The following is a 12,102-nucleotide window of genomic DNA, read 5'->3' on the forward strand; positions in this document are numbered from 1 at the left end:
CTAGATGTATATACTTGTGTGACACTCATTGTACACCATGTGCGAGTTACATTTCTTCACATTCCTTCATTCTATTAAGCATGAATCATTTTTACATGACAAAATTGCTGTCAGAGTGCCGTCATAACGAAATTGATAGTAAATTATCCAGTCGTCATCTTTGACAGCCAATTAATTTCGTGCTTGTGAAAACAGTGAATATACCTTATCCAACCGCAGCCCAAGAAGAGGACAGAGACCCTCCTTTCTGCCAATGCGCAACCAACCAACCGCGGGCAGTCATTAATAATTCAGATAGTATTGCTTTGGGGAGTGACGCGGAGGATTCAGATGCTTGACTACTTTCCCCCCATTTAAATTGTTTTAATTCCACGCGTAATTTCTGCTCCTTATCGTGTTCGACATAGCATTTGACATCTGTTCCAGTTTTTGATCAGTTGTGTAGGCTTCTGTATGTCGATATTGATGTAGTGTCGTTAAAAGATGCCTCAACCGAAATCCCGAAAAATCGCCGTCCTGGGATACAGATCCGTGGGTAAGTGGGCGCAATTTAGTCGTTTTCGGTGATAGCGAGGTATTTTGTGCGCTTTCTGTGACAGGCAAGTTCATTGACGATGACTACACATACCACTAGCAAATATGTAGCCTAAACGGCATGCACATAGCTACTGCTGCCCGGTCATTGATTGTTAAATCAGCCAGTCAACTGAATGTCACTCGACTGGAAACTCACGACTCTAGAGATTGTGTGTAGCACTACTAGCTACAGCAGCATGTACCCCTGGACCAGTGTTGCTAAAACCACAGAATCTCGATTCGGAAGCTACATTTTAACGTTTCGTTAAATATGCAGTCAGTGGCACGTGATGCATTATCCTCATCAATTGTAATTGAATAACTTAAATGGCAGTCTATAGTTAATCGTGTTATGCACACAGTAATTTATTTTGTTAAGTCAATGTTTGTAAAAAAAAAAAAAAGAGTGGTTACAGAAGCCACTAGCAAGACACAGTTGATGCCATAGCAGTTGAGGACAGCACAAGCGGTCCTGATGCTGGGACGTAAATTAATACGTCACGACTCACGAAAGTAGAAGCATTAATGTCCATATGGCAGCTTTTTAAGGGAGAATTTGTCCAGTTACCTCATTCCATATGCTAGTGAAGTGATAGCCCTGTAAGTTTTAAACCAGTAATTGCATGCTGGCCTAATTCATTTACTTATTTTGTGCGATGTGAATGGACACTAACATTGAAAGATCATCCACTAAGAGGCACTTCACAAGCCAGTGCTGCAGGTAGGAATTACCAAGAGACTTGTTCAAAGGCCTGCGTCTAAACAAGAAAATGATGGCCTTGTGAGTGTGCAGTTGAAGACATGATTATTTTAGATGCAACTAATTCGTTTTAAATGTAGTCTTTAGTAGCATAATTCTGCTGAGATTTGTTTTACATTAAGTGCATTTCTATAGTTACTAACCCATAGATTTGAAGGAAGAACCTAAAAAATGGTCAGACCCAGTAGGCCTTAAGGCGTCCGCATGCTTACCAGCCGAAACAGTTTGGAAGTGTTCTAATATATATAAATTATGACAACATTTTGTGAGGTGTTTGTTCGGCTGTTCAGGCACACTAAATTTTTTCTGGAGGCAAGATGAAGTTGAGCCGAAGTCTACGCCCCATCGTCGGTCGGTGATTGGTCCACAGTAGGGATTCTTCAACAAAGTCTTTGTTGTCATTCAACTAGAGATGACTCATTTTCATACACAGTTTTTCATTGAAAAATGCTGCATCAAACATCTTAGTTAGATGTAAATTGCGCGATTAACATCTCTTTGGCAAAAACGTCAAAATTAATGACAGATTTCTTGAGTTATTTTTGGACTATTTTTAAGAAGTGTATACTGGCTACGGCGTCTCAAAATGGACAAACAGTACTATTGCCGCTTTCTTGTTGTTTAAGGGAGTATGCGTTCGGTTCGACCGATTGGTATTTGTTTCAAAATCGCACTACTCCGGTTGTCTCAATATCATTTCAACCAAAATGAAGATGGCTGATATTATTAAGGACACACTGATATCGTACATGGACAGGCTTATTTGTATGTCATGAGCCATTGTGTATGGACTGGGATGACACACACACAGTGTGTGCAAAGGTTGCTGGGGGCAGGCGTGCGAACATCACACTTGACTTAGCCTCGATTGGACTCTTGGGAGCTGGGACTGTGGAACGTGAAAGCCGTTGTGTTCTCCTCCATGCAGTCATACTGGACATCCTGGCTTAACACCACCACCAGACGTTAGTTGAATCCCATTGCGAGTGGAATTTAGCCTAGGCTTAGACACGCCACCTTGGTATTGCAGTCAATGTCAGAAGTTGAGCCCCTAACATGATTGTCTCCAAGCTTTCTTCAGAACTTGGTCCGCAAGGAGCAGTGGATATGCTGTGGATATTTTCCATGCAAGAGATTTTGAGGCTACACATCATTTGGATATTACTGTCAGGGATTGGACCTAGATGTCACAGCCTCCAGTTTTTAAACAAACCTCGCAGTTTGGTTCACAAAGACAATAGACAATGTTGGTACCAGGGCCTCCCGAGTGGTGCAGTGGTCTAAGGCACTGCAGTGCTAGCTGTACCACTAGAGATTCTGGGTTCGAGTCCAGGCTCTGTCCCAGCTGGCCGCAATCGGGAGACCCATGGGGGCGGCGCACAATTGGCCCAGCGTCATCCGGGTTAGGGCAGGGTTTGGCCGGCAGGGATGTCCTTGTCCCATCGCGCACTAGCAACTCCTGTGGGCGTCCGGGCGCAATGCAGGCTGACACGGTCGCCAGGTGTACGGTGTTTCCTCCGATACATTGGTGCGGCTGGCTTCCGGGTTAAGTGGACATTGTGTCAAGAAGCAGAGCGGCTTGGTTGGGTTGTGTTTCGGAGGACGCATGGCTCTCGACCTTCGCCTCTTCCGAGTCCGTACGGGAGTTGCAGCGATGAGACAAGACTAACTACCAATTGGATACCATGAAATTGGGGAGAAAAAAAAACTATGTTGGTAGTATTGGCCTAGGCCATTCCATAAGTTTGGTTCATTCACAAGACAAGTGCAAGAAAATCAGTACAACAGACTACGACAGTACATGGATTAAATGTAGTCTACAGCCTACTACTAGTCAATTCCAGTGTTCAAATAAATTCAACAGATAGGCCGTAAAACAATTGAAGATGTCCCCATTTCTCTGTCTTCGTGTCCTCATAAAACCTTTTTTTGCCATCCTATAGTCCTAGTAAGATATTGTACTCAAGCTATTAATAAATATGTGTTTTGTCAGGCATCTGTTTTTGTACTGTGCGTTACAGAGGACTCCTAGATAGCAAAGCTGTAAATTGGCATGTCTCCAGTCTTTGTAATGGAGTCGTGCTAAATCTTTAAATATGTCCTGTGGTCATGCGCTTTGGCTCGTGTCTCATTAAAGCCAATGCATTGAGGAGGAAACCAGTTTGCACAGTGCCATGGAATACACTACTCCTTCCTGTTTCTCCACCCATTGGGTCAGGTCAATGCATTTTCAATGTGTAAACTAGGGTTGGGTGGTATATCCAGATTTCCATACCTTCATTCCGTTCCTGTACCATACCGGGGTATACTGTATTACCAGCAGTGTATACAAGGGGTGCTATTTCTTTCCAAATGTTAACAAGGTACTAGCGAATTCCCATAGCAAATGCCATCTTAATGCTAACAAGCGCAAGCGAACATAGCCTAAACTAAATGCAAGGACAGACAACCCACCAGACAACCCAAAAGACAAGTTATACAACTATCTCAAAAGGCTACTCGCACTTGATCCATAATGGGATTGATTGTCTTTGCTGTAACTAAGAAGTTGGTTATTGCAAGCTAGCCACCTAGCATTATAGCTGTGGAGTCAGGGAAATCGAGAGTAGGAGGGGGGGTGGTTTGCATCTTCATCAACAACAACTGATGTGCTGATTTGAGCACGGCGGAAGTGTCGTACCATTGTTTACCCGTCTTGGGATACCTGATGGTCAAATGCCGACCCTTCTACCTCCCTAGGGCATTTTAGCTGTATTCTTGACTGTTGATTAAATTCCAACTCAGGATGAGAAAAATAACAGGCTGGCACTTAACAAACTGTACAAGGCTATAAACAAGCAGATAAACATACATCCACAGGCTGCTCTGGTTGCCGGCGTCATTAAGACAAGTGACGCCCAACTTCCATCAACATGTCTCCTTCGCCACTAGGGGCAATAAAGTCCTAGACCACTATTATTTTACCCACACGCAATTATGCAAGGCCCTCCCTCATCCGCCATTTAACAAATCAGATCATGAGATCCGTACTCCTGCTTCCTGTTTACAAGCAGAAGATCTACCCGTGACTCGCTCCGTTGAGAATGGTCACCAGAATCAGAGATTATGCTACAGGACTGCTTTGCTAGCGCTGATTGGAATATGTTTTTTTGACTCCACCGATAACATCAATGAGCTGACCACCTCCGTTACTGGCTTCATTAGGAAAAGCATCAGCAACGTTGTCCCCACAGTGAAGGTTTGCTGCTTCCACAATCAAAAGCCCTGGATTAACACAGAGGTTGGCGCTAAACTAAAGGACAACCCAAACTATCGCAGACATCTCTGAGACTACGGTTGAGGACGGGAACAAGTCCCTCTATGACCTCCTCAGAGTCATCAAACGAGCAAAAGGACAATATAGGAATAAGGTGGAATCATATTACACAGGCTCCGATGCCCGCCTCATGTGGCAGGGGCTACAGTCCATTACGGACGTGATCCGCCAAACGATGCCTCTCTACCAGACGAAGTAAATGCATTTTATGCACGCTTCAACAATAACATCGTGTGAGGGGCGTCACCAAAGGACTGGGTGATCTCCCTCTCCGAGCCCGACATGAGGAAGGTCTTTAATCAGGTCAACACTCGCAAGGCTGAGAGGCCTGATGGAATTCCAGGGCGCATTCTCAAAGCATGTCCAGAACAGCTGGCAGGAATATTCACTGTAATGTTCAACCTCTCCTTGTCCCAGTCTATAATCCCCACGTTTTAAAATTACCACCATCATTCCTGTTCCCAATAACTCTAAGGCTTCATGACACAATGACTACCGCCCAGGGTTTCCATTAGGAAAATGTGGCGTCGGACATTTCACCAGCAGCATTTTAAATTTACCGGACATTTTAGAGATTTACAGGACCCATATCCATTAGGTGCGTAACCTGATTAGGCTGTCCAGCCACGGTGCTCAGAATGACAGAAATTCCATTTAGGTCGTTCTCACGAAACTGTAAACAATTTTTTTATAATAATTACATTTCCTCTTTAATCACTGAGATTAGGATCTGTATTTATCTATTTCATTATTATTATTATTATTATTATTATTGTTTTTTAAAATGTTTTTCACCAAATTCTCTGCACTTTACAAAGTCCAAAAGCGTTATAAACAAACAAATATTTTTTAACATTGCTCTTCTAATGATAAGGCCTGAGTTTAACATATCACAAAAAATCTAAATATTTCAAATGAAATTATACAAATATTATAACATTTTAATCTGACTCTTTCCTAATTTAATCTCTTTAGCCGTTTCGGTAATGACAAGGCCAAGTGGGGAAAAGGGGGTGTTTTGAGAATAAGAACTTCATTCTGAGTTTGCGCTCATCTAAGGACTAGTCCTCTAGATCAGGCCAGGACAAGGGCCAGCTCGGGGTCCGTATCCGGCCCGCGACCTGATTCAATATGGCCGGTGGAATCATACTCGGATCACGTAAAGAATTTTCAATAGTAAAGTTTTGAAAAACGTATTTGTTATTCAAATGAATAGCCCAATGAACACTCACCTTTGTGTAATGATTTAACTCCCACCGCTTGTGGGACATTTATTTTGAAGGCACGTATAAATAACAACTGCACGCGGACAGACAGTGACTGACAGGCTGACACACACGTCACAGTTACAAATAGTAGCTAGCTAGAAATTGCACAAAAAGGAGTTTTTCAAAGAAAAGGAAAGTAGACAATGAATGTAGGGTGTTCCAGTGAGAGTGGACATCAAAACATTTCTTTATTGAGGTATCAAAGAGAGTATCGCTGTCCTGAAGGACTACAACTTGTCACCACACTTCCAGACGTAACATGCAGAGAAATATAGGAATATGTCTTCTGAGCAGAGGGCAAGTGCATCAAAAGAGTTGCTTTCTCAGTTGTAAAAGCAGCAAGGACTTTTCACAAAACTGCATTCAGCAAACGACGGAAATGTGAGAGCTAGCTATGTACTGGCCACAAAATTGCTGAACATAGCAAGCCATTTGCTGAGGGCGAATTCATTAAAGAATGTTTAATTGACTCTGCAGCAATACTTTGCCCCGACAAGAAAGAGCTGTTTGAAAATGTTTCCCTGTCAGGATGTTGAGGACATCACAGAGAATATGGAACAACAGTTGAAAGACAAGGTAAAGGATTTCACCTATTTCTCCTTGGCCCTGGATGAGAGCAGTGATGCACGTGACATGGCACAGTTGTTGATATTCTTACGAGGCATAACCCCAGACTTTGAATTTACAGAAGAGCTTGCTTCAGTACTGTCAATGAAGAGCACAACCACAGGGAAAGATTTATTGGAGGAGGTTAGTAAGTGTGGGGCAAAGCTGGGACTGAGTTTTGAAAAGTTATCCAGTGTGACCACTGATGGGTGCCCAAACTTGACAGGAAAAAACGTTGGCCGTTTGAAAAGGATACAAGATCAAGTAGCTGAGCAGAACCCAGATCAGAAAATGATTTTCCTGCATTGTATTATTCATCAGGAGGGGCTCTGAAAATGTGGTCTGAAAATGAGCCATGTTGTGGATACAGTCACTAAAGGGGTGAACTTCATAAGAGCAAACTCTTTAAACCACAGGCAGTTTGTCTCATTGTTGGAAGAGACAGAGTCGGGTCATGCAGATCTCCCCTACCACATAAATGTGACATGGCTGAGTTTGGGGAAGGTGCTTAAAAGGTGTGGGACCTGAAGTCGGAGATTGCTGAGTTTTTTTCAAATGAAAGGAAAATATGTGGATTTCCCTCAACTGCAAGATGAAGAATGATTGGCTTATTTAGCCTTCACCGTGGACATCATGGCCCTCATGAATGAACTGAATTCCAAACTACAAGGGAATGGCCACCCACCTTCCGACACTACTAGTCTGTTCTCTATCAGATGACAACAATCTCACCCACCTTCCGACACTACTAGTCTGTTCTCTATCAGATGACAACAATCTCACCCACCTTCCGACACTACTAGTCTGTTCTCTATCAGATGACAACAATCTCACCCACCTTCCGACACTACTAGTCTGTTCTCTATCAGATGACAACAATCTCACCCACCTTCCGACACTACTAGTCTGTTCTCTATCAGATGACAACAATCTCACCCACCTTCCGACACTACTAGTCTGTTCTCTATCAGATGACAACAATCTCACCCACCTTCCGACACTACTAGTCTGTTCTCTATCAGATGACAACAATCTCACCCACCTTCCGACACTACTAGTCTGTTCTCTATCAGATGACAACAATCTCACCCACCTTCCGACACTACTAGTCTGTTCTCTATCAGATGACAACAATCTCACCCACCTTCCGACACTACTAGTCTGTTCTCTATCAGATGACAACAATCTCACCCACCTTCCGACACTACTAGTCTGTTCTCTATCAGATGACAACAATCTCACCCACCTTCCGACACTACTAGTCTGTTCTCTATCAGATGACAACAATCTCACCCACCTTCCGACACTACTAGTCTGTTCTCTATCAGATGACAACAATCTCACCCACCTTCCGACACTACTAGTCTGTTCTCTATCAGATGACAACAATCTCACCCACCTTCCGACACTACTAGTCTGTTCTCTATCAGATGACAACAATCTCACCCACCTTCCGACACTACTAGTCTGTTCTCTATCAGATGACAACAATCTCACCCACCTTCCGACACTACTAGTCTGTTCTCTATCAGATGACAACAATCTCACCCACCTTCCGACACTACTAGTCTGTTCTCTATCAGATGACAACAATCTCACCCACCTTCCGACACTACTAGTCTGTTCTCTATCAGATGACAACAATCTCACCCACCTTCCGACACTACTAGTCTGTTCTCTATCAGATGACAACAATCTCACCCACCTTCCGACACTACTAGTCTGTTCTCTATCAGATGACAACAATCTCACCCACCTTCCGACACTACTAGTCTGTCTGTTGGTTTCCTCTCCTTTCACCTTCAGTGTGGATAACGCTCCCGCTGACCTGCAACTTGAGCTTATCGATCTTCAGTCTGATGCAGTGATTGGAGAACTATTTAAAACAACGTCACTGACGAGGTTCTATGCATCTCTCGATGAACAAAACTTTCCAAAGATTAGGAGTCATGCTCAGAAGATGTTTGTACTGTTTTGGTCAACCTATGTATGTGAACAGACATTTTCAGTGATGAAACATAACAAGTCAAGGCACAGATCATCTCTTACTGACTCTCACCTCTCAGCAATCCTGCGCATAACGACGTCAGAAACTATACCTGACTTCGCTGCTCTAGTCAATGCCCATCAGAGACTTCACTCCTCACACTGATTCAGTAGTTTAAATGTAATGTTGAGCTTTCTCTCTTTCTTGTTGTTTGTTTTTGTGTATACCCGTTAACAAGAGTTTTGTCCATGGTGCTGAATGCACAGTGTACTTTCCCTCTGTGTACTTCATTGCATGTTTAATAATGAAAATCCCTACCAAAAGGAGAACATGGATATGGTTTATTTCTGTGTGTGTTAAAGTAAAATAAGTAGCATATCTGGATGTGATTTACAGTAGATATATCTACACATGATGTATAATCTTGTAATATAATTCTGGCCCGCGATGGCAAAAATATATTCTAATGTGGCCCTCCATGGAAAAGAATTGCCCAAGCCTGCTCTAGATGATGTATAAAAGGGGAATAAAGCTTTATTTAAAGAGAGATTGGAGTTTTTAGAGGAACTTGAAAAAAGTTTTACACTATGTGCACAGACACTGTGCTTGCATGTAATAAATATTATAGTTTAATGTAAACTTCAACTAGTATACAATTTTTATGATTTATGGACAATTTACACCAACATATTTTGTGTTATATTCAAATAACGTTTTTTTTATTTTTTTTTTATAAAATGACCCGAGAATTTAATCCGGACACTTTTCGGTAATGAGCATTTGGGGTGAAAATGTACAAAATTCAGGCGCAAATGTATTTTAAGTAAGACACTTTCTTGAAAAACTAGACATCTTAGTCCCCAGAATGATAGTTTATTTTTGCAGATGCATCATGGTTTTGTAACTCAATTTGCTACAGACATTTTAAAACTGGTTTCATGAGAATCACCCGTTTGGATTATGGTAATTCATATAAACAGAACATGCAAGTCCAGGATGCAACAATGTGCAGTCCTTCTTACCAAATTCTGATGCGCACTTTGAAGACGCTAGAATAACTGTCCACGTTTACTTTTCTGAGGCAACAAGATGAGTACCGAACAGCAAAATGACTAGCCTACTATTTACTATCCCCTGTAGAAGAAAAGTTTACCTGTTGTATTGGTCTGCTTATCGACAAGAAATAGCCCATTCCTAACAGACCTTGGGACAGTGTGGGACGCTAGATCCCAGATTCATACAACCAGTACGCCTAGGCTACATAATTCCGTCAAAATAAAAACAATGAGTCTGATTCAACAGATCAGAACCTTTTAACTTCAAATGTTGATAAAGTATTATTTCTTCAGCATTATAAGCGCAGCAATGCACAAGGCAGTAAGCTAAAATACATTTACTAAGCCTAAATTCCGGACTATAAACCGCAACTTTTTTCCCAACTTTGAACCTCGCGGCTTAAACAATGACGCGGCTAATATATGGATTTTTCCCGCTTTCAATTTTTTTTCTTCCATAAAAACACATTCTGTGACGTGCTCAGTTTTTTGGTGTCATGAAGCTTTCATTAGACCAATGAAATTGCCGAACGGGTTAAGGTCAAACAACTTTTTTGTTTACTGTTTAGATTAAATCGAGCGCTCTCAAACTTCCCATCATTATGATTACGGTAGTCATTTTGTCACCCTCATGGCAAAGACACGGAGAAATGCATCTGATGCAGCTTTCAAGTTGAAGGCGATTGATCTGGCTGTTGGAAAAGGAAATAGAGCTGCTGCACGGGAGCTTGGTCTTAATGAGTCGATGATAAGACGTTGGAAACAGCAGCGTGAGGAATTGACTCAGTGCAAAAAGACAACTAAAGCTTACTGCTAATTTAATTTTTTTTGTTACAAGCCGTGTTTCGTTAAAGCCTGTGTAAAGTTAATTTGTTTCAATGTACCGGTAGGCACCTGCGGCTTATAGACATGTGTGGCTTATTTATGTTCAAAATAATATTTTTTTTTTAAATTCAGTGGGTGCGGCTTATATTCAGGTGCGCTTAATAGTCCGGAAATTACGGTACATGCAAATATTCGTTCCATAATGCAATTAGTGGGAAAACACTGTTGTCATAAACGCAATGCACATGTGAGCAGTTTCATGTGACAGAGATGAAAATATCCCTTAGAAATGTTGAAAGAGGGGAGATCTAATATGCAACAACTAGCGTGGTTTTTTAAAATGTGTTTTAGTTTACCTTTATTTATCCTGGCAAGTCAGTTAAGAACAAATTATTTTTTTCAATGACGGCCTAGGAACAGTGCCTTGTTCAGGGCAAGAACGACAGATTTTTACCTTTTGCTAATATGACTAGGATTGTGCCTTTGGCTACTGGACAATGAAAGAAGTTGACTTAAAATAATTGCCTCCACGGATATCATCTGATTTTGTCTCGGCTACTTTGAAGCAAGGTAAGACATGCTCTTCACAGATGAATCCTGGTTTCAACTGTACCGGGCAGATGGCTGACAGTGCAGCGTGTATGGTGTCATGTGGGCGAGCAGTTTGCTGATGTCAAAGTTGTGAACGGTTGTGAAATTGCTGCATGTTGTGTTTTATATTTTTGTTCAGTGTAGTATGATTACTTACTTTGTCATGTTCTTATTTTTATTTCTCATGTTTTTGTTCTACCTTATGTTATTTTTAGTATTACATAGTATTACTTTCAAGAAAAGCATTTCACTGTACTTGACATTTCACTGTACTTGACATTTCACTGTACTTGACATTTAACTACACGTGACATTAAACTAAAACTAATATATGGTTTTCAGTAATAACTATTTCAAGTTATTTTTACATTTCACGTGGAACTTGATCACTCACCTCTTATGCTGCTTGCTCAACAGTGGATCTTCATGTTTGCGCCACATGCTTTTAATTAACAAGTATACCATGTGACTCGCCCATAGAATTTTTCTGAACACATTTGTTTAAAATATATTTTCTTTCTTTTGGGGGGTGGTATTGGAAATCGTACTGTCGGTACTTCAAAAGTATACGGAATACCGCTGAAGCCTAGTGTGTACCTCAAACTGTAACCTGGTATGAATTGGAGTTAGAAGGATTTACAATTAGCTTGCACTTCCAATGCATCTTCAACAAAGCAAACTAAAAACAGGGTTGAAACCGGTTTGGAATGATGTGCATTGTACATGCATTTTCATTTCCAATGTATATTCCTCAAACCTAATCTAAAACCGGGTTTGAATGGTATGCATTTCCTACACGTTGTGTAACTGTCTGACTATCCTTTGCTAAAAGACCCCAACATACTCCACATGTAGCCTTTTTATTCAGGTATTTATATCGATCTAAAATTGACCGCCTTGTGTGTCCCTGGAGTTTCGCCACCCAGGGAGACAAGAGAGTTGGTTTGGACTGGGAGGTGAGCATTCAGAATTGATGAGAGACTAGTGGAGCATTGAAAATGGGAGCGAGCTGCTCTCTCGTCCTCCGGGTTTTTCCCAGCTAGCGAGAGGCTTCACGTCTCCGACCGTGTATGGCCACGCTCCACTCTCGGTTGTTATAGCAACAGGCTGCTGGAGGA

The 12,102-nt window shown here is 41.6% G+C and overlaps 1 protein-coding gene across 2 annotated transcripts in view; it reads left to right on the forward strand.

The window, feature by feature from the left end:
- The first annotated feature begins 249 nt into the window (after nucleotides 1–249).
- The window catches only part of LOC106590380 (GTP-binding protein Rheb), a 35,537-nt gene continuing 23,684 nt past the window's right edge, over nucleotides 250–12,102 (forward strand). The window contains exon 1 of one of the 2 annotated variants that reach the window (XM_014181353.3): nucleotides 250–535. In XM_014181353.3, the coding sequence (XP_014036828.1) occupies nucleotides 484–535 (52 nt within the window). In that variant the 5' untranslated portion in view covers nucleotides 250–483. The remainder of the gene's footprint in view (nucleotides 536–12,102) is intronic. The other variant, XM_014181352.3, reaches the window with a different exon arrangement.

Source organism: Salmo salar, chromosome 29 (genome assembly GCF_965601325.2).
Source record: "Salmo salar chromosome 29, fSalSal1, whole genome shotgun sequence".
NCBI classification, from domain to species: Eukaryota; Metazoa; Chordata; class Actinopteri; order Salmoniformes; family Salmonidae; genus Salmo; species Salmo salar.